The 27,724-nt window shown below is 38.1% G+C and overlaps 1 protein-coding gene across 3 annotated transcripts in view; it reads left to right on the forward strand.

Moving 5' to 3' along the window:
* pus7 (pseudouridine synthase 7) overlaps positions 1 to 27,724 on the forward strand; it is a 45,886-nt gene that overhangs the window by 9,062 nt on the left and 9,100 nt on the right. Inside the window, exons 6-13 of one of the 3 annotated variants that reach the window (XM_041202505.1) lie at positions 8,564 to 8,675; positions 11,088 to 11,165; positions 11,962 to 12,090; positions 16,600 to 16,725; positions 22,152 to 22,213; positions 22,329 to 22,489; positions 22,904 to 23,030; positions 23,975 to 24,076. In XM_041202505.1, coding sequence (XP_041058439.1) covers positions 8,564 to 8,675; positions 11,088 to 11,165; positions 11,962 to 12,090; positions 16,600 to 16,725; positions 22,152 to 22,213; positions 22,329 to 22,489; positions 22,904 to 23,030; positions 23,975 to 24,076 — 897 coding nt within the window. The remainder of the gene's footprint in view (positions 1 to 8,563; positions 8,676 to 11,087; positions 11,166 to 11,961; positions 12,091 to 16,599; positions 16,726 to 22,151; positions 22,214 to 22,328; positions 22,490 to 22,903; positions 23,031 to 23,974; positions 24,077 to 27,724) is intronic. The other 2 variants (XM_041202506.1, XM_041202507.1) reach the window with 2 other exon arrangements.

Below are 27,724 nucleotides of genomic sequence, written 5' to 3' on the forward strand. Positions count from 1 at the left end.
TTCGTGAAGGCAGCAGGACAAATAGATGAAGTGTTTAAGAAGGCAGGGGGGATACTTACCTTTATTAGTCAAGGCTTGGATATAGGAACAGGGAGGTTATGCTAGAATATATAAAACACTAGCTAGGCTACAGATAGGGTACTTGGTAAAGTTCTCTTCACGTTCGAGGAAGAATGTTAATCCACCAGAGAAGATACAAAGGAGACTTACAAGGATGTTGTAGGAATGGAGAATATTAGTTTTCAGACAAGATTGGATAGGCTAAGCTTCTTTGGGACAGAGGAGGCTGAGGGGAGACCTAATTGAAGTTATGATGGGTCTAGATAGAATGGGTAGGAAGGCCCTGTTCCTTTAGCATAGAGATCATAGATTTAAAGTAATTGGCAGAAGTATTAGATGAGAAATTTTTTCACCCGGAGGATGGTAAGGATATGGAACTCTCTGTCTGAAAGCGTACTATAGGCAAAAAACACTTAACATGTTTAAAAGATGCTAAAGTATACATTTGAAGTGTTTTAACCTATAGCCAAAAGCTGGAAAGTGGGATTAGACTGTAATAGCTTTTCTTCAGCTAACACAGACACAATGGGCTGAGTGGCCTTCTTCTGCGCTATAAATTTTCTATGATTTATTCTGGCAGCATTTCTGTTCGTTTAACTTAGAATTACTTTTTGCGAATCTTTGAAGAGGCACAGAGTCTCCATTTATAGATAACAAAAATATTTGGTGTTGGCAATGTTAAAACTGCCTTCTGATTATAGATGATAAAAGCTGTTGCTCAAATGATTTAGAAGTTGAAATATTAAAATCTTCAGGTTTGGGTCATGGAGTTTTGAGTTGGCAATTCACACCTATAATTCATTTTGCAGTAAATATCAACTGCTTTAAATGGATATCAGGTGTCTCTGTAACGATAAGAAGTTTGTGTTACTCCAAGTTCCTCTGATTAATCTCCTTGTGACCTTTTGTAGAATAGCAAAAAGATTATCCTACCTTTTAGTTTCTATGACACAAAGGACATTTAAAGGGAAAAGTGGAGAAAACTTTTTTTTGAGAAAAATGCATGGTTTTGCGTGCATGAGATTTAAATACATGGCTAATATGTGAGATGAGATCTTCTATTTAATGTGTACACAACGTGGGTCCATAATCCTAACATTTTGCACGGTTATCTTTATTTCCACTTAACAGTGTTTTAAATTCCAATCTAAACCCCAAACATAACGTAGAGATTGTTGTAAGTAACTAGTGATGTTAACTGCTTGAAGAAGTTCTTCCAATCATCACAAACTACTGCAACTTCAATTTATATAATAGTAATTTTTAAGTAAAATTGTTCAAGGTTTGTAAGCACTGGCTCCAAAGTTTAAGTCATAATGTGAGAGGCATGGCGTAAGGAATTGTAAGTAAGTGGGAAGCTAATGGTTCAGCCTGGGACCGGGGAGGCTGCAGCATAGAATCAGGCCAGAAAAGAAGAGGCTTTTCGAGACAAACCAATCTGAGAGGCTGCATGATCAGATGATATGAGGGTAATGTAGACCAATGTCATCAACTCTTGAGTTTGACTGTCAGTTAGTTCACTTGCAGCAAAACAAACTTTGCAGAAGAGGTGAGTTCAGAATCAGAATTTCAGGGCTGCTTATTTTCATGGTTGTGGCCTAAACGTCAAGAATAATAGCACGTGGTTAGCACAAATCAATCAAAAAATCAGATTTGTACATTCCGACAGTTTTTCATTAAACTGTATTAAAAGTAACATAAGCACACTTGATTGGGATTTGGAAAAGCAGGAATTAAAATGTTCAAATGTTATTCTTCAAAGAGCATTGCATCATAAATTTAAATATTTTTTACAGTCAGGTTTGGCCACTGCTACTTGTATGATAATTAATCTTCAATTGAGTTGGCTTTTGATTTAATAGTTGGTATTTATCTCACTCTTCCACCTTCTAATTTGTCTTTGGGTAAAGTACTTTGATAATGCCTGACCATTTTATCATGCTCAGTCTAAGAAAAGTGGCTAGGACTGCATCTGCCACGTTCAAAATGGCAGGACAACAGGAGGATTAATTACTCCCATATATGAAAATCTTGGTAGTATTTACAATGATAGCAATTACATCACTACCGTGGGTTTTATGATCAACAGTTTGTGGCTTTCGGAAATGAAAAAGTTTCATGAGTTTTTAAGTGAGTTTTTGTATTTTTTTCACATTAGGATCTCCTAACCAAAGTCACCTGTCTCTAATATAGATGGGATGTAATATTTTGTATTCAATATGAAAATATCTTGTCAATTCTTAGTGAAACCATGAACATATTGAGTAGCCAAAGAAAATTATAAGGATCCAAATAAGAAGAGGTCGGAAGGGATCTTGCAACAGATTGTTCTGATTTGGGGCAAAATGATTTTAGCTTTTAAAGAGAAGGGTAAGACCTACCTCACTGAGATTTTTGACAAATAAATTAAATGCATCTAGTAAGAGGATCTATTAACTAGTAAGTTTGGAAAACCAATTCTGATATAGTTTAATCCTACAATTATGAAGTTGGACTTTGAGAGAGATGGGTTTCTAAGATATCCCTGAAAACGCATAAACACAGGCAGTCTGCCAGGATTCTGGAAAGGGAGCAGCTAGAGGCTTAAGATCTCTGTGATTCGCTGTACAGGAATGCAAGTGGGAGCTCACACTCAGAAAAGATCAAATTCTTGAGAGTTTGAAGCGAGGCTGGAAGATTTGCCTAGTTGCTTCTCCTTGAGGTAGAATCGCCAGAGAAAACCCTCACCATGAAAGACAGTTCTGAGATGAAAAGTTACCAGGCTGGGAAAGGAAAAGAACAGAAGTAAACCTCGAGAGCTAAAAAATCACTTTGAACTGGTTTCAGGAGAATTGAATGTTTACTTAGGGGATAGTGTAAAGTATAACTGTAGAATGGGATTTTCGGTTGTGTTAAAAGGGAAAAGTTCTGTATAAGTTGTCTACTGAATTAGTCAATGGTGCTTTTAGTTTGTTCATTCCAGTAAAAGTCTTAAAACGTGAAATCTTCTTGTGTAATCTTTTCAGCTATTCATTGCAAGTTTGAATATCTTTTGTAAAGGTTACCAGTCTCAAAGAAGATCATAACAAATGCAAGATGCCCATTACCTCATGGAAGCATGTAATCTGAAGGTGGTTGCTGAATGTAGAGTGTAAATCTCTGATGAAGAACGAATAGGGCTGGTTAATGAGCAGTGGAGCATATTTCCATAGAGGAGAGAGGACAGAGCCCTGGGTAACTTAAATTACTTGAAAAGGTTTATATGATTAGCCATAGCTACAACAGAGGGAGCGTGATTTGAGATGAAACTAGATAACCATGGGAATAATGTTCAAGGAAGATCATATGAAGGTGGCTTGTTTTGGAAAAGCTTTAAAGTGATCTAAAATAATTATAGATGATTTGCCAGGACATTCAAGAGCAAAGTTTGAGGTGATTAACAGCCAGATGATTGGAACAACCATGCTAAAAACCACAGTCACAATCATATATCAGGCTATGATCTTCAAAGTGGAGGGTAATCTGATGACCAGCAGTAGCTTCTGTAACTTTGGAGGGAAGGAGATCAAAGCAGAAATGTATTGTACACATTACTGTTAATGTATTGTCTCAAAGAGCTGCAGAAACTCTATTGCCTTGGTGCTTTGGATCTCCCATTTAGAAAAAAATTGCTTGGGCACAATTTGCATTGCATCTTCGCATTGACAGGCCGAAGAGCCTGGTTGGTTGACGTACATTAAGTGTTGAAGCCTCATGAGAGTATTGTGTTCATATTTGGTTTAACTCAAGTTTGAATGTATGGTAATGAGACAACAAAGCTATTTTCAGACACTGAGTTTGACTGCGAAGTTTTTCACCAATCTTTCATGACACATGTCCAATTCACTTGCCATTGGAATTTGTAATAGGGATGTTGTGAATCACTTGGCTGGTTATTTTATGTTTGTGTCTTTTATTGCATTTAAATACATGGTATCAGCAAATATGCAGTACCAAGATGTTCCATTAACTCCTCTTGATAAACATGGTTTAGAATTTACTGTTAATAACACAATCCAAGCTTGTATTATAGTGGCAGTAACAAGCACTAACCCGTTCTAACTAGTTCTGTGTTGCAAATCCTCACCACAGAACACAGCAAATACTTTTCTAATATTAAAGAAAATGGCTATGCTTTTGTTATGCTTCATTTCTTTGTTTAATTTCTTCCCTCCTCCCGTTCTAAAGACATTGTAACCTATGGGGGATGATTCCATAGGGGTAAGGAGTCATCCACATAGTCATTCTTTGTGTATGAGCCTTGGCAGGCTGAACCTGTCATCATCCCTCTTTGCAACGAGAGTTACTGAGATGGCAAACAACAGTTTGTTGTTTTTACCTTCTCAACTGGAGCCATTCTCAACTGGAGCAGCAATAGGGACATTATGATTGGCTACCATGTCACTGGTTGGAGATAGGATAAATATCCAGGATTTGTATTTCTAATTGGTAGTTTCTGACCTCCCCAGGCTGGAAATGCCCACATGGACATTGGATGATGTCAGATTTGGGCTTGGCTCTATCTTCCTGTGGTTAGGTGGCCTACCAATACTGGCTTTGAGGCATGTATTAGAATAATTTGGTGCATGTGGAGTCACATCGCAAAATTGACCAGAGTGGTAAACAAAAAAAAATGTGGCTTACACTTGCATCCATTAGTGAATAGTAAACAATTAGGATGGTGGTTGTTAGCTAGTCACTCTTTGCTTAGCCAGTTATTCACTGTTTTGAGGAAACTCTTGCCCAACAACTTTTTGAGTCTGGGATGTGAACATTGGCCTAAATTTGTTAACTTTGAAATTTGAGAATTGACATTGAGATTATGGCTCTCCCTCGGCACTACACACAAGTGTCAGCCTAGGTTACATATTTGGTTCCAACTCGGATGACAATGTTACCGGTTAGGTTGCTTCCACTGCAAGTGTGACTCATGAGAAGGAGATGAATAAGGGAGATATATCACTCTGGCCAACCTCTCTAAAATAGTTCTATGGATGAGGGATTACAGTTACATGGATAGACTGTTGTTGTCCTTAGCGCAGAAAAGGAAAGAGAAAGAAACTTTTTCCAATGGTTGAAAGGTCAATAATCAGAGGGCACAAATTTAAGCTGATTGTCAAAAAATCAAAACAAAGCTGAAAAACTATTTATGCAATGAGTGGTCAGGATTTGGAGTGCCTGACAGCACAGTAAAAACAGATTCAAATCTAGTCTTTAAAAGGAAATTGGATCAATCCTAGAAGGAAAAAATTTAAAATTAGGACTCACAGGATTGCTGTTCAAAAGATCTGGCGCTGACGTGATTTAATGAATGGCTATCGTTTGTGCTGTACTGTATTGATTCTATTAAATATACTAACACACCTGGGCTTTTACATGGATCGCAAAAGGAGTTCATTCTTTAGGAAGTGGGCTCATGCTCTTCATGGAAGAAATGGTTTTTTTTCATTTTCTAAAAGGAAATCATTTGAGCCAAGTTGCACATTTTTAAGTCCACAAGCTGACTGTTATAGTATTGTAAAAGCAAAATACTGTGGATGCTGGAAACCTGGAATAAAAAGAGAAAATGCTGGAAAACTCAGCAGGTCTGGCATGCTATGGAGAGAGAAACAGAGATAACGTTTTGAGTCTGTATGACTCTTCTTCAGAGCTGACTATTATAGCATTGTGCTTCAACTAATTCAGTAAAGATTTATCAGGTTGTGGGGGGGGGAAAGAATTGTTTTCCTTGTGTTGCTTTTGGGCATCAAAACAGTATGGTACAGAATGAGCATTTTGCCTAAGACTTAGCAACCACATTTTCCACTGCACTTCTCTTACAAAGGATTTGTATATAATCAAGGAAATGGCCAATTCAACAAAGGGGAAATTATGTATTAACATCTTTGCTGTATATTCAGTCTTTTCTGTACAAATATAATAGCTGTCTTCCGCTCATTGCATACTAATGCACAATTTTTAAAAACTTGTTGCAAGTTAATTAAACTACAGAATTAAGTATTAGTCTGTGCATGTGTGAGAGATTGAGATCGGAGTGATATGACAAACATACAGTTGAATAGTTGCTAAAGTAACTTGGGGGAGGGTCTGAACAGTATTACTTGGACTGCTTGATGATGACCTCCCTACTTCACATATTTTGCACATTCATAGCTGCAGCTCTTGCATGGCCACCTGCAATACACCCACACTAGCATATTGTTCTACAAATTAAATAATGCTCTGTTTATACTTCTTATGCTTTTCAATGGTTGGACAGAGGTCAAAGCAGCAGGTAAGATATGTTTCATTCCACTGAAAAGAAATGTCGGCCATTATATGCAGCTTACCAAACTCAAGATTATTCTCTGAAGCTGTTAATTAAGAGCACTACATTGTATGGTTGACCCAAGTTTAAAAAAAAAATTACATTCCTTGAAATTCCCACATAAATAACCATCAATATTTTACAGAATAACTTGTGAAGAGATGGCTATTGACTAAGTTGCAATATATTTTGCTGGATTGTTTGTGTTACAAAATTCTTAAACCATATTGAACCTTGGTATGGGTTTGATCTAATGTTACTGAAAACTATTTGTCCTTAGGTTTGTGTTGGCTTAATGTAAATGTAACATTTGGTTGCTAAGGTACAACTCCTGTTTGTCATATGGGAGGTAATACAACACTCATCTGAAAACTGCTGAACTGGAACTTGATGAATGTTAGCCGTACTGTCGATTTAAATTACAGTCTATTATTAAGGAACACAAAAGTAGCACTATACTACACTTTGAGTGACCAGTATGTTTAAGGAATGTTTATATAATTCATTGGAAAATTAATCTCCAGCCACATTGTGCATGGTGATTTTCTTAATGAATTTCTTTTGGATTAAGATTTGAAAATCTAACCATCTTTGTTTGAAGTGAATTCTGTTAAAAGATTAAACTGGTGGTTTAAATCACCTTTTACCTTTAGTGAAAGGAAAATATAGCTTAGACTGAGTGTAAGCTTGTCAGGTTTTTATGACGGTAGGCTAGTAAATGTTAACTTCTGCATGTGTGTTTAACTTTTTGGTCGCATATAAAAGCTTTAGAAAATTGCATGGAGTCCCATGTTCAGATATAGTTTGTACTTCAAAACAAAAGGGAATTGTACATTTAATATGTATGGCTTTAAAAAAAACAGTGATAATTTATCATGTTCATTTAAATTGCAGGGAATATTATGTAGGCATTCATGGCAGCTCTTTTTAAGATAACAAATTCCCACAAACAGTGGGATAAAGATTGATTTTTTTAATGGTGGCAGTAGTATTTAAGGGAGGAACATTGGCCAGGACTTTGGGAGAAACTCCCTGCTCTTAACATCCCACCTCAAGCATTGAAATGGGTTGGCGGGACCTTTCATCCAAAGAATGGTACCTCCTTGACAATGCAACCTTCCCTGGGGTGTCAGCTGAAATCATGAAGTGCGTTGTGAATCAATAATCTCTGACTCCAACTGACCCATGATGGCATCATGGAGACACTGCCACCATATGACAGCTTTAATTTATAAAGCATCTTTAATGAGGTTAAATATACAAGAAAAGGTTATAGTGTGATTGAAAACTACTCTTGATAACTGTAGGAAATGTTACAACATGTAGTTGCTTAACTGGTTGCAATTTTTGTTCCAGGAAAAACATGCTACTGAATATGACTGAACACATGGTGAACAATCCTTGTTTCACAAAATTGAAATCTTATTTGTCATGACATTTTATATCTTTCCATTCACAATTACACTTCAGCTAGTAAAGAATTGATACTGCATTTAGCAACTTATTTGGTTTCCTATTTATATGAAAATCTTTTTGACCTGGTGCCTGGGTTTAAGAGATGTAACAATAGCTAACATGCAATATACAGGCAAATTTTATTTGGGTCCATTTGACTAACTATAATTACTCAATAAGAAAGCACCTGTTTGAGACGAAAAACATTTAAAAGGTTATGGGAAAAAATAGGGGAGTTGGTCAATTGGATAGCTGTACCAAAGAGCTGGCATTGGCTGGACTGACCTGAATGGCCTCTTTCCATGCTCTATCATGCTGTGATTCCGTAACAGTGTATAAGGCTGCTGATCTATGGTTTTCATAGGAAGCTAGAACAAATCACATAATTCAGTCCTAAGGCTTAATATAAAAGTCGTTGAACCCATGGAATAATAACAAAATTTGACTTTGCTGACTAAATCAATGCCCCTGCAGATGAGACATGATTATGTGTACTGAACTGTGAGTTTAGTGATTACTTATTGTAGTTTTCTTTACTTACAGGTTGCAAATTGAATTTCAGGAGCAGATCTGTTTCTGTTTTGCTGCTTTATGTCGTGATTATCATTTTTAAATTGATATGCAGTCAGCTCTCTGAGGAAATCGTAATTGAGGGGAGGAAGAAATGTACTTTCTATTTTTACACACGTTTCTTTTGCATAATTAATTATTTTATTTTCAAAGATCCAAGAAAGCATTCGTGGCCCAAAAGCAGGGGGAGCTACTGCCACTTTGTACTTTATAAGGAAAACAAAGACACAATGGATGCTATTAATGTGTTGTCTAAATATCTGAGGTACGTTGAGTTGGCTTTTGTTACACATCATTCACAGCAGGTGTTACTACATATTACAGAAACATTCTGCAGTTCTACTTTGTTTATATAAGTTAAGATCAATTAAATGCATACACACAAAATATATTATTAGTTGATCACTACTTTACACAAAGGGAATTGAGACAAGATGCACTATTGAGGTCAAGCAGGGTAGGGGATAATGGAGTAAGGTGAGGAAGGAATGTGAAATATGATGGAGTGGGGAGAAGATTTAGAGTCTGGAATGGAGACAGAGAATGGTCAGAGAGGAGGGGAGAAAGAATGAAAATGGTGGGCATGCAGGAGAGGGGAAAGAATGAAAATGGTGGGCAGGTAGGAGTGGGAGGAGCTGAGGGAGGCAAGGAAATTACCACTGCAGGGCAAAACATACTGAGAGGATAGATGGGGAACCAGGCAAAGATTTGGATGTTCTGTATACAACACCAAGGGCAATTAACATTTGTCCACATACGTGTATACCATAGATTTGCGATGGCGTCACACATAGTGCAGGCTGGGAGCTGGGGGAGAGTGACAAGATCAAATATAATTTTTAAGTGAACCCAGGTTAGAAGTCTGCATGTAATGTGAACAGGGCATACAAATGTCTTTCAGTCCCTATTTTAATGTCATGCATTCTATCCTTCTACATCTCCAGTATAAATTCCAATGCTAATACTTATAATGGACAATAGTTATGTGAATGTCATGGTGCAGTAAAGCTCCCCGCACCCCCACCCCCATCAAGACAGTGGTAGCATTCATTATTGTACTTCAGCTGCAGGTTATAGAGAGAGAAACTTGTACCGTTTTCTGACCATTACTCATCATTACTTGACACCTGCAGAAAATCTGAGACCAAACTGATTCCGTCTTAAATACCCATCTGAAAGGTTCATTTTAAGATGGCAATAGATGCTTAAGTTTTATGGGGAAAACTGATAATGGTCTGAATTTTGTGGTAGTAATAATAACGAATCTGTCTGCATTTGCTGTCATTATTTATTAGAAACTGATAGCAACTTTAGGAGGCTGCATGTGCGCAGTTAAACACAGAAATCTGGAAATTGCTGTCAGTGATTGTACACTTTTCCACCGGGTACTCTGTTGCATCACCCTTGATACTGTAGACAATCAAATTGCCAACTGCAGGCATAAAAGGAACTGCAGGCAGTATAATAGGCTTGCTTATGGTGGAAAGGCTACCGTGAACGTTTTCAGTAAAACTTGTTGGTCGCATAATTGTTTTTTATATATGTATGCAACTTAAATATTTGGCTCTCTGGGCTCAAAATAATCTGCTGATCGATCCTGGGAGAACCAATAAGCCTCTCAACACTTTGGACTGTAATGATTCTACAGTTGTTGAAATAATTTGTGACTGGCCAGTCCGTACCCTTTTTTTTAATGGGTTGTTACCTAAATTGATTTCTAGGAACATAGGGCTTAGGAGCAGGAGCAGGCCATTCAGCTCTTCGAGCCTGCTGTGCCATTCAATAAGACATGGCTGATCTGATTGTAGCCTCAACTCTACTTTCCGGTCTACCCCTAAGGAGATTTGAAGTTTGAAAAAAAATGCAGAATTTTGGTAGTAAGTAAGACTAAGTCAATTTAAAAATAATAATGGATAGTGCCCCTGCCTCTGAGCCAAAAACTCCAGGTTCAAGTCCCACTCCAGGACTTGGTGGCCAAGGAAGATGCATTCACAATGTGGCCAAAACAGGTTGAGTATCAACTTGTAAATCCTTCCAACATATACCAATAGCAGATGATAAGAGTGGGAGAGATTCCTGGTCATTAATGTGATGGAGAAAAACTGGAGCCTCTACCATCATTATCCATAACCCCAAGCTACAACATGCAATTGGGGGGGCAGCTGTTTGGCTAAGCAGCTGGTGTGAATCAGACTAGTGCCAATAGCACAAAGTTCAATCCCAGTTCTAACTGGGGTGGATTTAGGACCTGCCTTATTGCTCTACCCGTGGTGGAGGTTGTGGGTCAGACCTGCCTTCAGGTAGAGAACTTGAAATAGAAGTCTGAAAACAAGTCAATTGTAAGAAAGCACCAATCAAAGTCCAGTGAAATATTGAAATATTTTAGCTCTAACAGCAGAGCTGCCTATATAGAAATCTGCAAAATCATGGAAACATGTTTACAAGTCATGAACTAAATTTTTCACATGTTTTGTTGGTCTTGGTTCTGCTGTATTTAACTTGAGCTTGATCCTGAACTATTGTTTTGAAGCAAGCCCAGGTTACTAACTTCCTTCCTTGCCTGGAAATATAGATGCATGCTTATTTCAATCAAGAGTTATGCGTTTACTAAGCTGGACACCTTATTTAAAAGGTTGTGCGTCACTGTCTGAAATGTTTTTCTCTAATGTTTCTGCAGGGTAAAACCAAACATATTTTCTTACATGGGAACCAAAGATAAAAGGGCTATAACAGTACAAGAAATTGCAGTCGTAAAGTAAGTATTGTTAGACAAGTAATATGTAATTATTAAACTGCTTTTCTTCTACATTCTTCATCCTTTCTGGTTTGCTGCAGACAGTTGAGTAAAAAAGTTACAGATCCACATATGCTGAACTTGACTTTGATTTGGCAGAAACTATGGTTTCAAGTATAATGTACAAGCAGCAGACCAGTCCAGGAACATAACCAACTGGTTATGTACTTGTAATGGGCTGTTTCTCCCAAACCTTAAAATAGATTGCTCTTCTGCAAGCCTTAATAACTTTGGGAGCTCCACTGTGATATGGTTATACTATCTTCCAGGCATTGCAATTGAATTAGACTCCTTCTGAGGCATTTACCATTTACCAACAGTTTGTGCATTGAGCCATTTTGTTGCCTTCCCCAGTGATGTTTTAATCCTATTAAAAGGGTGGTGATATCTTCACCATAACTGAATAGCACAATCATTGATTAATAAGACGTACCTATAACAGTATTAAGAAGCTTTCATTGTTGATTTCAAAATATATTGATGGGTCACTAGCCAAGGGAGCAGAATGTTTCATTCAGGGTTCCACTTGAAAAATATGTGAACTTTACCTTGTGAACGTTTGTCAATTTTAAATGTTTGTTTAGGTCCACAATTGTCACCTTTCTGCATATTTTCAATATTAATATCATTTCAAGTGATATTGGAATCTCAAGCTTTATATCCTGACTGTATGTTTTGGAAGGAATCTGTGTAGACTGACGAGAATTATCTAATTTTCCATGTCATACAGATGTGATATACTTGCATTTCTTAACAGAATCACAGCACAGAGGCTTTCTCATCTGAACAAATGCTTAATGAACTTCAAGCTAGGGAATTTCAGTTACAAAAAATATCCCCTGAAGTTGGGTGAATTGCAAGGAAATCATTTTACAGTGGTTCTGAGGTAAGGTTTTTAAGGGAATATAAGAAAAATCCATCATAATCTATTGGTAAATCAATGTTCATTAGACTCTTGAAGAAATGAGCTATATTTCATCGAAGACCTTCTCAGTTCAAATGTTGTGCAGGATAATAGTTAATCGATTACAGAATGCCTCACTTTGAAATCTCTCTGCTGTCACATTTTCTTGATACAGTGAAGTAAGGTGATCTGACTGTGAATTTCTCCATGATCTCTGTGTAGATTAACAACAGAGAGCATTAGGAAATTTACCTAGGAACACGGGAATGCGCAGAATTGGAAAATACTGCAATCCATCTGGCTAGTACCAGAAACTAATGTTCCTTATTCACCAACCCCCTCAAAAACTTAAATTTCCCTAATTTTTTCCAAAGTAACTATACTCTCCCCACTGGATGGGCAGTTTCTTTCACACATTCATTACCCTCTGTATAAAATAGTTCGTTTCTGTGTGTCTACACTCTTCTCAGCTTGTTTGAGGTCCAAATTTGTGACCTGTCTGTATGTTTTCAAAATTAATATCATTTAAAGTGATATGGAAATCTGAAATTGTGTGTCCAGACCAAGCCTATGTAAATGTCTTTGGTTCTAGAATTTGTGGCAGTCCTGAACATATATGAATCCAATTTATAATTTTCCCCCTTCAGAATGATTATCTTAGGCTCTTCAACCTTAACTTATGGCTAGACATCAATTTGGTTTCCCTTTTCTGCACCAGATATTTTTTTGTTTATTCTGTGATCCTTGCTGTGTAGCATGATGACCAGAATTGTACTCAGTGATCCAGATGTGACTATACCAGTGCCTTGTTAAAAACTCATTATCAGCTTCTGGAATTTTGATCCATCTGTTCAGCTTTCCTCACTACTGCTCCACACTGCATTATTGGTTTTGTTCATGGTATACTAATTATATTATTATGATACACAGGTACAGGGTATTGTTTTGCTGGGAAACTGGGGCGGAAGGGAGAAGGCAGGCATTTGTAATGCTGCATTCTGTAAATAAACCTTTTATCAACAAACGGATTTGTGTCTAGTTTCATATTCACCATCTGGCTTGGGATCCAATTCACAAATTTAAGTCAACAATCCATCATTACCTTAGAAACATTGAAAATAGAAGCAGGAGTAGGTCATTCGGCCCTTCAAGCTTGCTCCGCCATTCAATATGATCGTGGCTGATTCTCTATCTCAATGCCATACTTCCGCTCTCTCCCCATATCCCTTGATGCCTTTAGAGTCCAGAAATCTATCTGTTTCCTTCTTAAATATATCCAGTGACTTGGCCTCCACAACCCTCTGTGGTAGAGAATTCCACAGGTTCATCACCTTCTGAATGAAGAAGTTTCTCCTCATCTCAGTCCTGAATGGCCTACCCAGTATTCTGTGATTGTGGCCGCTTATCCTAGACTCCCTAGCCAGAGGAAACATCATCCCTGCACCAAATCTGTCCAGCCCTGTCAGACTTTTATACGTTTCAATGAGACCCCCTCGCATTCTTCTAAATTCCAGTCAATACAGGCCTAGTCGGCCCAATCTCTCCTCATATGATAATCCTGCCATCCCAGGAATCAGTCTGTTGACCTTCGCTGCACTCCCTCTATGGCAAGTATATCTTTTCTTAGGTAAGAAGACCAAAAACTGCACACAGTACGCCAGGTGTGGTCTCACAAGGCCTTTTACAGCTATTGTAAAACACCCTTGCTCCTGTACTCTTGCAGTGAAGGCCAACATATCACTTGCCTTCTTAACTGCTTGCTGCACTTGCATGCTTGCTTTCAGTGATTGATGTACAAGGACACGCAGGTCCCTTTGTACATCAACATTTCCCAATCTATCACCATTTATATAATACTCTGCCATTCTGTTTTTCCTACCAAAGTGGATAACTCTTACTGCATCTGTCATGTATTTCCCCACTCAAATTGTTTAAATCGCCTTGAATCCTCTTAACATCCTCCTCACTGCTCACATTCCTACCAAGTTTTGTGTCATCAGCAAACTTGGAAATATTACATTTGGTTCCCTCATTCAAATCATTGATATATATTGTGAATAGCTAGGGCCCAAGCACTGATCCCTGCGGTACCCCACAAGTCACTGCCTGCCATTCTGAAACAGACCCATTTATTCCTACTCTGTTTCTTGTCTGCTAACTAATTCTCAATCCATGCCAGTATATTACCCGCAATCCCATTTGCTTTAATTTTCTATACTAGCCTCTTATGTGGGACTTTATCAAAGGCTTTCTGTAAATCCAAATACACCACATCCACTGGTTCTCCCTTATCTATTCTGCTAGTTATGTCCTGAAAAAACCCATTTCCTGTGTTCTGTCCTGAAGCCTAACACCATTTACTTCACATTCCCTATTTCTATTTCCTTTCCCTAGTCTTATTACATTTATCCACATTAAATGTCATTTGACACTCATCAACCCATCCAGAGTGCTTTTTCCCTTTTTGACCTTTCCCACCCGAATGGTAGACATTACCAGACTCAGTACTGTAGTATTTCCAAAAATGGCTCACGTTTGCTTCATTTAATTAGTGCTGGCAATTCCATTTTCTTTAGCACATCCCTTTAGAATCTTCTGTGATACATTTTTATATTTCTTGTATGCTCATTTTTTTTTTCATTTTCATTGTAAGCTTTTCCTTAAATTCTATTATTCTCACTGTTGGCAAGATGTTCTGACTCTTACCCACTCTACCATCTCCTGATTCTTGCTTAATACTCAGTTCAATAGCGCGCCCATTCACATTGTTTCCTTGCCTAATTACTTATGAAATGCCCAATATTATGTCCAGAATCATATTTCACTCTTGCTGCTTATCCCACTTGTATTACCATCTGTTTGAGCTTATAGAGTTAACTGGAGCTGAGTTCCCAATGACTGATGTAAATTCTCATCAATGAAGCAGGCCAGATGGTCAGTTATTAGCAGCTTCCTCTAGAAGAGGTATTGCTTGGTATCTTATTGTCCAGTGCATTGCCTTGGCTTTACAGAGAGAGCCTTTTCTTTTCCTTGGCATCTCTATTTAAATAATGTGGAACTGCTAAGTAGAGATCAGGTACCTTGATCTCTTCCTGAGCAGTATAGTGAACAACTCAACTGAACCTAAAATACGAGAATATGTTCCTAATATCCTCCAAATTGCACTTAAACACACACATTGTCCTATTTAATAATGGTTCCACTATTTGGAGGAATAGTGCTTCAGAAGCAGTAGTGCTTCAGAAGCTGGTTGCTTACACTTTTGTAATCCAGTTGTGGTAGGCTCTGAGTTATGGATATACAGCACAGGTTCACTTATGCAGCTTCCAGACAACATTTTTTTTAAAGACAGCTATTGTTTCAAAACTTTACGACTTCTTACAGCAGGCCTGCTTCATTGTAAAGACAGACCGCAGGTCATGGAACATGCCAGCTGCCTTTATGTTCTATACGTCCAGGTTCAATGAATAGGATGTACCTTGTTAATTTGTCATCAGTTGATGGGAATCTGGCTTCCTCCTTCTACCTGCTAAGTGAAAGGTGTGGTCTGGAGACTTCTCTTCATGTGGCTCTTTGTCAAATCCATCTCAAACTTAGTCCTGGATCTCTAATGTGGACCCAATGCTGCTTGTCCTTGGGAACTTTGAACCACGAAAGAGAAATTGCAATGACTTTGGTTTAAGTTACGATGGCAAGTGAAATTACAATTCAAACAAAGAGAATAATTACTAACAGAATGTATGAATTTCGGCAGCTGTGAACATACAAATCGTCTTTTTTTAAAATTCACAAAATCACAGAATTGTTACGGTCTATGTAGAAGGAGGCCATTCGGCCTATCGTGTCTGCACCGGCTCTCTGAGCATTTTATGTTAGTGCCAATCTTCTGCCTTTTCCCCGTAACATCCCACATTGTTTCTATTTAAATAATCATCCAATGCCCTCTTGAATGCCTCAGTTGAACCTGTCTCCACCACACTTCCAGGCAGTGCATTCCAAAGTTATCGACATGTTGGTACAGTATTTGGATCGGCATTGTTCAGTTAAAATCTTACTAATTTATTTTGACTTGTAATTATAACTATCACTTCCCTTGAAGCAAGAAACAAAACTGTCACATTGGAAGTCTGTCTTAACTGTAAATATAATATATGTCATTGTTCAGATTTGCCTGTAGACATGGTTGCTTGTCCCACATTTATATAGTTACAAAGTAAGTCCAAAAAATGAACTTTATTAGTGAGGAATCGAAGAGCACAGTCAGCATTAGACTTTGTTTATTTGGCAGCACAAAGAGCTGATTTAGTATACTGAATTGTGAAAAAATACAGCCAAAAGGGCAAAGTGAACTATTGGGATCTGTTTAGAACTGGTATGTTTTGGTTTTCGTATAATGTACCACTTCTGTGCAAAATCAGATCTTGCTCATTAATCTTTGTAACTACATGGACAACTCTATTGGTTATACTGATTTTATTTTTAATTCATTAGGAACATCACTGGATCAAATGAACAGGTAGAGCAAGCAATGACTTCACTTCGGGACATTGGATTTATTAACTACTATGGAATGCAAAGATTTGGAACAACAGCAGTTCCTACTTACCAAGTAGGAAAGTAAGTTAAACCTTCCTTTTCTTAATTACTGTAGAAATTGTGCAGTTTAGCATACTGCTCTGAAAAATAGCAGAAGCTAATTAAGGATAGCTGTTTTCTGATAAATTCTTTAGACTGCCAAGTTATTTATCTAAAGGATGGTGGTGGGAGAGAGCATTTCAATACTTATACATTTCAGGTGGTACTTTCACAGTTCCAAGTGAAAATAAAAATGATTCATGTTAAACACACCAAACCCACATGCTAGCCCTCTGTCATATGCTTTAAGTCAACACATTTTTGAAGCAAACTTGCCTCAAGACTAAGAGAGAACATAAAGAATTAACATTTGTATAGCAATTCTATGTACTCGGGGCATGTCAAAGTGCTTCACAGCCAATGAAGTACTTCTGAAGTGTAAATTCAAGTGACAGCCAATATGTGTCCAACAAGATCCCACGAAATGCAGTGAAATAAATGACCAGATAAATGATCTTAGTGGTAATGGTTGAAGGGTATGCCCAACTGAATAAGTAGATGGCGACTCATCCCATAAATGCCACCTCGGGTAATTTAGCACTCACTTCACTGCAGAATTGAATGAAAGGATTAGGCTAGATTGTGCTCAGACCCTTGATGGAGTGCTTGAGCACCAAGTTTGATCCTTAATCTTAATCTGTGTGAGAAACTAAAATGTTAATGAATGAAGGCAAATTTTTCACATTTGTCTTCATTGTAAGATGTATAATTTTGCAGCAGTGTATCATTGGATTTAGTTAATGAGCCTTTGACTTGTTATCATAAGAACAGGAATAGATCACTCAGCCCCTCAAGCCTGCTCCGCCATTCAATAAGATCATGGCTGATCATCTTGTGTTTCGATTTACACATTCCCATCTAACCCCAATAACCTTTGATTCCCTTGCCTAACAAGAATCTATCTACCTCTGCCTTAAAAATATTCAATGACTCCACTTCCACCACCTTCTGAGGCAGAGAGTTCCAAAGCCGCACAACTCTGAGAGAAACAATTCCTTCTCATCTCTGTCCTAAAAGAGTGACCCTTAATTTTAAAACAGTGCCCTCTAGTTCTGGACTCACCCACAAGAGGAAGCATCCTTTCAACATGCAGCTTATCAAGGCCGTTCAGGATCTCATATACTTCAATCAAATCACCCCTTACTCTTCAAAACTCCAGTGGAAACAAGCCCAGTCTGTCCAACCTTTCCTCATAAGACAACCCACTCATTCCAGATATCAATCTAATGAACCTCCTTTGAACCACCTCCAATGCATATACATCCTTCCTTAAATAAGGAGACCAAAACTGCGCACAGTATTCGAGATGTGGTCTCACCAATGCCCTGTATAACTGAAGCATAACATCCATACTTTTATATTCAACCCCTCTCATCATAAAGGATAGCATTCCATTGGCCTTCTTAATTACTTGCTGTACCTGCATACTAACTTCTTGTGACTCATACTAAAACACCTAGGTCCCTCTGCACCTCAGGATTATGCAGCCATTTGTCATTTAAGTAATACTCTGCTTTTTTGTTCTTCCTGCCGAAATGAACAACTTCACCTTTTCCTACATTAAACTCCATTTGCCAGATCTTTGCCCACTTGCGCAACTTGTCTGTATCCATCTGCAACCTCCTCATGTCCTCTTTGCAACATACTTTCCTACCTATCTTTGAGTCATCTGTAAATTTAGCTACCATGTCTTCACTCCCCTTGTCTAAGTCATTGATATAAATCGTAAAAAGTTGAGGCCACAGTACAGACCCCTGTGTGACTCCACTCGTCACATCCTGCCAATCAGAAAAAGACAATTTTGAAGCCAATCCACTCCTCTTAAGAAGTGGGTAGTTAATGTCCATCCCTTCACAGTAACCACCAATGTGAATCTTTTTGAGATGTTCTCTCTACTTTCTGCCAGCCAGCCAATCTTCTATCCATGCTAATATGTTCACCTCTACACAATGCGCTTTTATTTTCCATAATAACCTTTGATGTGGCACTTTATCAAATGCCTTCTGGAAATCCAAGTACAATATGTCTACAGGCTCCCCTTTATCCACTGCGCATGTTACTCTTTCAAAGGACTCCAATAAATTGGTTAAGCATGATTTTCCTTTCACAAAACCATGTTGACTCTTCCCGATTGCCTTGAACTCTTCTAAAAGCCCAGCTATCACCACCTTAATGATTGATTCTAATAACTTCCCCATGATAGACGTCAAGCTAACTGGCATGCAGTTTCCTGTTTTCTGCCTCTCTCCCTTCTTTAATAGAGGGGCTATATTTGCTACTTTCCAATCTGATGGAACCTTTCCAGAATCTAGCGAATTTTGGAAATTTAACACCAGCGCATCGACTACCTCATTAGCCACCTCTTTTAAGACCCTAGGATGCAGCCCATTAGGAGCCGGAGACTTGCCATCCCACAGCTCCGTCAAATTTGCTCAGTACTGTTTCCCTAGTGATTTCAGTTTCACCAAGTTCCTTTCTCCCATTCATTTCCTGATTTGTAGTGGAATGTTTTTGTATCCTCTATAGCGAGCACAGAAGCAAAATATTTGTTCATTTCTTCTGCCATATCCTTATTATCTACTATTAACTCCCCACTGTCACTCTCTAGAGGACCAACATTTACTCTGTTCCTTTTTAAATACCTGTAGAAACTCTTGCTATTTTGTTTTACATTCCTAGCTAGCTTCCTCTCATAGTCTAATTTCTTTCTCCTGAGTTGTATGCCTTTTCCTTAAGTTTGATGCTTAAGGAAAAAAGCATACATGAAAGATTAAACCAAGCAACCTGAAATATTAAGATGACTGTCTTTGGTATTGGTATTGCTGCCAGAAAATTGTGACCCTTTGCATGAAATTGAGTTGCAATCTGAAACGTTTCAAATCATAATATTAGAAAAGCAAACATGACAATTTAAACAAGGATATTGTTTGTTTCTCTCTGTCTATCTAATACAGTCTCTTCAATGCCAGCTTGCCAGCATTGTACTCTGTGCATGGGAAGCCTCCACTTTAGTTTTGAGAAATCCATTGGACTTATCGTGTATTTATCAACTGCAATGAAAGTATGATGAGTGTTTGGAAAACAAAACTGCTGTTTTCCCTACTCAGTGCTCACCGAGTATTGCATTGTGCAGCCTAAATTTTGAAAGCTCATATTGATAAAGGAAAAGAAAGTTAAGAAATAAAATTAAAAAGAATATTTAATATTTTCCTTCTGTAGGTCCCATTTTCTCTTAAAGTGTCATTGCCCCATATATGTTTTCCAAGCCATCTCTCTTTAATCCCTCTTGTCCCATATTGCACACTCAACAGTTGCCCAATCACCTCAATTCAAGTCAGCTGCTAATGGCGCCAAGCTCTTGACAGCCTTCCTGTACTTCAGTGGTTTCGGCTGCGCGGCACCTCTACCCAACCATCACCTAGCCATTTGGCTTCCTGGCACCTTCCAAAAACCTTCTGTCTCTGATCATAATGACAAAATATGCAGTCTCGCTGCACTAATGCTGTCTTGCCACTCAATCTAATCCTGTTCTCCAAGTAAGCCATCTTGAAAGCTGCCTGATAAGCGAAAACCTGACACCCATATCCCCATTATAATCTCTTTTCCTTGCTTGCCACAGCACATCCATCTATTTCTCCTTCCTCACCCTCTACTTTCCCTTCTGCTTCCCTCCCATTCCTTCTTTGTTAAGATCAAACATGACGAACACCTTCCAGGATGAAGATTCACTGTTGATTTTCACAGGGGACGTTTTGCAAGCCACACTGCTATTCTACTTCTCTGACCAGTCCTGGTAAAGGTTGCCAACTTCCTTAACACTCTGTCTTACACAGACAATGAAAGCATCAACAGGAAAACTTATTTCCATCCTGGAGTTTGTGCAGTTCTGCACTGGTATCAAAATTTAGCAAAAACTTTGATCACCAGTATGTGTAAATAACATTGCCCCAAAAATGCTATCAAAATAACGGCGAGGCTTTCACTGTTATCTATGTGCAAATGCCACGGCAACCTCAGGTGAGAACAGATGCACTGCCTTGTTCCCCATCCAAAAGCATTGAGTGGCATGAGCTTCCTGTACTTGCCTGATACGTATTAAACTCGTCACAGAAAGGCAGAACTTGTCCATTTCAGCCTTAGTTCCCTTTTAGCAATGTGATAAGCATTAATTAGCACCAGACAATGTCGCTGGCACTGAATTGTGGAATTGCATTCCTTCAGGTTTGAATTATTGTTGGAGGTTGTTTTAAATTTAATTTATTTTTTATTTTCTTGTTCACTGTCTCTCACACAATCCAATCTTTATCTTCATTCTATACCTGATTTAACATTGAAGTCAACACTGTAAAGTACATTTCCTCCTTCTGCCCCTCCACTGTTCATTTTGCAATCCTTCCATCTGATTGATTAATGAGTTGCTTGCCCTGCTCACTCCCCAGATGCCCTCTAGATGGCATTGCCACCATGTCACACCTCCAATGCAGAATATCATTAACATTAAATGGACAAGGACAGCTCTAACTCCAGGTGTGCCATTTGTTGGCAATTTTTGAGTCAATATCCCTGAACTTTATTCCTCCAAAGAAAGCATAGAGCTGCTATGCCTTAAAAATAGTCCAACAGTCTCAATTTGTAAACCCCACTTGTGACCTCAGAATTTGCCTCAGTACTTGAGTATCTGCCAACATTGTTAAAGTATTGTTCTTTTTTATCTATTATCAGTACCTGGTTTCTCCAAAAGCCACATTAAAGCACAATTCCTTTTAAATCATCCGTGCAGCTAAATAACAACTTATTTTGTGGGGACCACTGCAGTAAACTGGCTGAATTTTACATGGATCTCTTTACGAATATTATTATATGCATTTCTCATTCTCTTCATGTCCTTATTCCTGTGGACTGCCCAAGAGCCTCGACTGTGCTGGTTTTGAAGAAATCAGACAGGAGGGTGAAGTAAATTAATACAAATTTTATGATGATTGGTACAGAATCCATTTAGCTTCCATTAGTGATGGTTTGAGTTATGTATGTACAAAGTCTTTCAGGTTCCATGTGGCCGTAGTAACTCCACAAGCTTGCGATTGGGTTCACCTTCTCTGCAGTGTTTTTGTTAATTCAGGGCCTTCTGTGCTTTAACCTTTTGAGTAGACTTCCTATTACATTAGAAAAGCACTGATGGCAGCATCAATCATTGTTATTGATCTTAATGTGTTTAAGGTATCCTGCATTACTGTGAGAAAGGGGGGAAAATTGATTTAAGTGTTTGAATTCCACTAAATACATTTGTTCATTCAAAATATGTTCTTTTGTTTCTCTTACATTTGCAATTATTTTCTGGTAAATGACTACCTGTTGTTGTATTTTGTTGGACATGTGTTTTGATTGTCATAACTGGTTATGTTATTTAGAGCAATTCTGCATAACAAATGGAGTGAAGTTATAGATCTAATCCTAAAGCCTCGACCTGGAGGTAGGAGTAGTTACACATTTATGCATATCCAATGCAACTAAATATTTTTTATCAAGAAGATTGTTGCATTTGAAAAGTTTGGAAATGTTTCATACTATTCCTATCTTGCCTCTAGCAGAGAGAGGTTATCTGGTGAAATGCAGAGAAGAATGGGCTAAAACCAAGGACCCTGAGGCTGCATTGAAAAAACTTCCTGTGAAAAGGTGTGTAGAAGGACAGTTGCTGCGAGGTTTGGCAAAATATGGAATGAAGAACATTGCATTAGCATTTGGTATGGTAAGTTTCAGCTCGTACGTGCATGAGTGGAGTATGACCGCCACTGGCTGGGCCATCTTCTGCGCTGGAAATTCTAGTCACCCACTTAATTCAAAGAATCTTTTTGCTGTGTTTTAATAGGGTTGATATAGATTTGATTTTCATCCAGGTTCTGAAGGAATAGTTGTGTTCTTAATGTCATTGTTGAAAGCCATTCCTCACTTGCAGCAAAATAACCTAATAAAAAATTCAGCACTTTAAACTTGAAGAGGTTGCATGTATTCATTATTAATAGCCTTGGACATTAATTTAAAATGAATCTATTCAAAGCTTGAAGGAAAACATTTTCTTGCCTTTTGAAATTCTTTGGATTTCTGGGTGCTGGATGCATAGGATTTGAAAATCCACTTGGATTCACCATTTCTTTATTTTCAGATTCCAAGGAATAATCGACTAATGTACATTCACAGTTATCAGAGCTATGTGTGGAATAAAATAGCAAGCAAAAGGATTGAAGAATATGGACTTAAAGCCGTGCCAGGAGATTTGGTGCTGAAAGGAGGTAAATGAATTATTTCTTTTGTATTGCACCTGTACCATCAAACTCAGACCTACATCAATTTAATATACACAGTTAGAAACCAAGAGTCATGCTGGTCACTGTACCTTGTAACGTGAGGTTAATAATGGTGCTCTATATGCAAATGATCTTGGTGGCATGCACAAAATTCCACCTAACTAGACAGCTAATTGTTATAAGATGCATAGTATCAGCTTCTTCATTTCTTTAGGACTAACTGAACTGTAGAATGACACAAGTTACATAGACTGTACAGCACAAAAATAGGCCATTCGGTCCAGTTGGTCTGTACTGGTATTTATGCTCCACACAAGCCTCCTCCCACCCTTTTTCACCTCATCCCATCAACAGAACTTTCTATTCTTTTCTCCTTCATCTACTTATCTAGCTTCAATGCTCTAAGCTAGCAGTGACGAGAGACTCAGTCCTACGATGTCTCAAACCAAAACCAGCATGAAGTAAAACAAATAAATTGGTATTTTTGGGTCAGGTCTGATCTTGTCCATTTAGTGTGGGATCAGTGTTATATTTAGGCCAGAGTGGGTAAAGACGGCCAGCTTCTTTCCCTAAAGGACATTAATGCATCAATTTATGAACTTAGTCCTAACTGCGCCAGCTTGTTCAGTTTTTAAAATACAGCTTCCACAAGCTTGAGATATACCGCATCCTGTGTGAATTCCAAGCAGTGTGAAGTTACCTACTGGAAGGTGGTCTTGCATATTTTGCTCTAATGGGCTCAGGAGTTAAATTGTTCACATATCTCCTGAATAATGCTGTGACATTTTTGCATTCATGTGAACATGGCATAAACTATCTTTAAAAATTGTTTAGCACTTAATTTACATAATTATCTAGGTCATGCTTAGAATCAAGAATCAATGTTTATTATACAACAGATAAAAGCTGCCTGTGTTGTTAATTTTCAGTAACAGCAGTTCCAATTGAAGAATCTGATGTAGAGAAACACACTATACATGATATAGTGATGCCCTTGCCTGGATTTGATGTTCTCTATCCAAAGCATACAAGTAAGTTATTAGGAAGTGCTTTATTCAATTAATATTTATTAGTATTGCATGCCAAACATGTTGAGATGAAAGAAAAGCTTATATTTGGGGCAAACCCAGTAGTACAATGTGTTGTATTATGACACAGGTGATGGTCAATGCTGAGCTGTTCAAATCCAAAAGGGAAACTTGAAACAACTCTCATAACCAATTTTGCAATTTGTATGTTTTGAGGTACAGGCTTTGAATTCAATAGTAATAAGACCACTGAGTCTTGAGAGGTTTTTATAAAACTAAATTAGACATTTATTAATACGAGAAAGATTGTAAGCACATACATATGTCTACAAAATTACTACTATAATAACTATAAAAATCCCCTAATTAATCTGACTCCAAGTTACACCTCCATTAGGGCAGCAGTAAAACACAGATTTAAATAGACTCCTGGCAAAGCGCACTCTGGACAGTTGCATTCAGGATGAGTTTCTTTCAGCTCTGGGTCCTTGTAGACAGTGGCTTGAGGCTTTAGATCTTAGAATCCCTCTCCTTTTTACCAACAGCCTTCTCTTCCTTTATACATATTTTCCTATTTGCAACTTTTCATTGTATCACTATGTCCTTTGAACTTTACCTCTTCAAATAATAAGACCCTTTCATAATACCCACTTTATTAGTAATCCTTGGGAAAAATAAACAAACACTGTTTCTGAGCTTCACCTGATTAGGTGTAATATTTCACTCCCTCTCTTTGAATCCAAGCTACACTAGTTTGTTTTAAAGAAAAAAATGCAAATTGCCCTCATGTTTACCTATTTAATATTTCAAACCTACTTCTCTTCTAAACATCAAAGCCCCTAGACCAGCTGGCTTTAATCCATTTAAGACACACAGACACAGACAAAGACAACACACCACTAAACTCTATTTTGAAATAATTTCCAATAACATTATAGACATTATTAAATCTTCTTGATAGTTGATATATGTGAATCCAACAAACTAGAGTACAGACTGTAGTTCCATTACATTCTAAGTTTCTGGTCTTGAGTGAAACATTTAGGGGGATTGTTCCCCCAAAGAATTAAACCAAAATACCTCATGATCATTCTCAAGTTTGTGGCATAACTATTATTTTTGAGAAACTAGCCAGCATGATACCAGTCCAGATACTGTTAATATGCTGGAAAAGGAAGAAGTTGAAACCAGTCTGTCTTCAACATAAGTTTATTCACAAAACCCAGTATGACATAAGTGCAGACCAGTTTTCCCTTCCACACAGTTTTTCTCCCACACAGGTAAAAACAGATTCTTATATATGTGCCCTAACCTCTCCCCAATTAGTATCAACTGCTCCTAATCACAACTAGAGCACGCATTCAATTGTCACAATATTTGCAACGTTAACAGAGTCTACCATTTTGACCCATTTGTTCTCTATGCTATACATACAGGTACTTCAATTCTGCATAATAGTGTGCTTGAGGTCTACCCACATCCAGTCACTACCGTAATTCATTGATGGCTTCTTACTACATCTGTATTCCCAGCATTGATGCAGCCCAAAAGATAATTTTTGAGAGTCTTAAGAATCATCATGTTTTATGTATATGTGAGATATAATGACTACTGGAAGTGTGTTGCAAACATGAACAGCACAATGCAGTAGTGAATCCTTTCTGATTTCAACAAAATGTGAAGTGTTTGGTTGCTGAACATCTCTGGGCAGTATCTAAACTGGTACTATATTTGTGGATTTTTAAAATAAATTGTTTTTATGATGGGACGACATTTTCTGCCATGCCTGGTTACTACGAGAGCATATTAGTGGCCATTTTTCTTGGAACCACTCCTTACCTTGTGGTGATTGTGCTTCCACAATGCTGTCTAGGTAGAGAATTCTGGAAATTTTACCTCATAACAATTAAGGATTGGCAATTATATATCCAAGTCTGGATGGTGCATGACTTGGAAGAACTCAGTGGTGATGTTGCTGCTGTTGTCTTTGATGTTCGAAGCGCCAGGGCTAGGAGGTACTGTTGAAGTAAGCTTGTTGACCTATTGCATTCTGTCATGTAGTGCTAGTGGCAAGTTCTATTTATTGCAGTAATAATGTACCAGTGGCAGGTGTTACAAACTGCCATCCCCAGTGCAGGTGGAATTAGTATATATTGCAGCAATGGAGCACTGATATCAGATGATATATACAATAATCATAAAATGCTACAGTACTTAACAGTAGTCATATGCCATCACTGGACAGTATACGCTACAGACATTGTGTGTTGGTGAGTTTCTAAAATTAGTCATAGAAAAGCAAGCTTTGAGTAGATTTAACTTTGCATTGGGATGATTTTTTAATTAATTTGAGATCTGTGTCAATCTTGCAGCAAGAGTTTGAGTATTGTGTTTTTCTACTATTTTGAGGAAACATAGTTCAATGTCTGTAGTAATTATGGTTTTATTTAGTGTGTAATGTATCTTTAAGAATAATAGTTGATAAGGAAGATCATATGATCTGTAGTAACCAATAGCAGAATAGCGCAGGCTACCTCAGCAGTCAGTGTAGAGTTAGAGTGGAAAGCACACGTGTAGTTGCTGCCGAGTATATTGTAAATAAACTTAATGTTTCCACCCAAGAAGTGTCTGCAGATCAACACTAACATTAAAAGTACAAGCACTAGAAGTGTAAAAATTCAATCTAACGAAGGTGCACTGAATACTGTTTTACATTGACGGAGTAGATGTCAAATTTTAAATAAACCCCAGTACAAAGAAAAATCTACTCAAAACTTGTTTTTCTTTGCCTTTAAAGATCCCACCATTTTACTGTGATTTATAATTTCAAAACACTTTTTGGTGCTGCCATTGTTCTGTAAGGAGAGGTGATGTCATAGTAGTATTGTCTCTGGATTAGTAATCCAGAGACCCAGGGTTCTGGGGACCGGGGTTCGAATCCCACCACGGCAGAATTTGAAATCAATAAAAATCTGGAATTAAAAGTCTAATGATGACCATGGAACCATTGTCAATTGTTGTTGGTTCACGAATGTCCTTTAGGGAAGGACAGAAGGAAATCTGGTCTACACGTGACACCAGACCCACAGCAATGTGATTGACTCCTAGCAAGTCACTCAGTTGTAACAAACCGCTACAAAGTCACAAACAAGGAATGAAACCAGGCAGACCACCCAGCATCGACCTAGGCACCGGAAATGACAATGGCAGTCTCAGCCCTGTCGATCCTGCTTACCAACATTTGAGGGCCGAAATTGGAAGAGCTGCCTCACAGACAAGTCATACCTTATAGATAATGTCCCAGACACCACCACCACCATCCCTGGGTATGTCCTGTCCCACAGGCTCAGCAGAGGTAGCGGCACAGTGGTCTTGACCTCATCCTCACCTACCTGCCTGCTGCAGATGCATCTATCCCTGACAATATTGGTAGGAGTGACCGCCACACAGTCCTTGTGGAGATGAAGTCCTACCTTCACATTGAGGATACCTTCCATCATGTTGTGTGGCACTACCACTGTGCCGAGAAGTCCTCCAGAGGTCCTCAGCATCATAGGTGCCAGTCTTCAGCCAAATCGATTCACTCCATGTGATGTCAAGAAACGGCTGAAGGCTATGAGCTCTGACAACGTTCTGGCAATAGTACTGAAG

Source organism: Carcharodon carcharias, chromosome 13 (genome assembly GCF_017639515.1).
Source record: "Carcharodon carcharias isolate sCarCar2 chromosome 13, sCarCar2.pri, whole genome shotgun sequence".
Lineage (NCBI taxonomy): Eukaryota > Metazoa > Chordata > Chondrichthyes > Lamniformes > Lamnidae > Carcharodon > Carcharodon carcharias.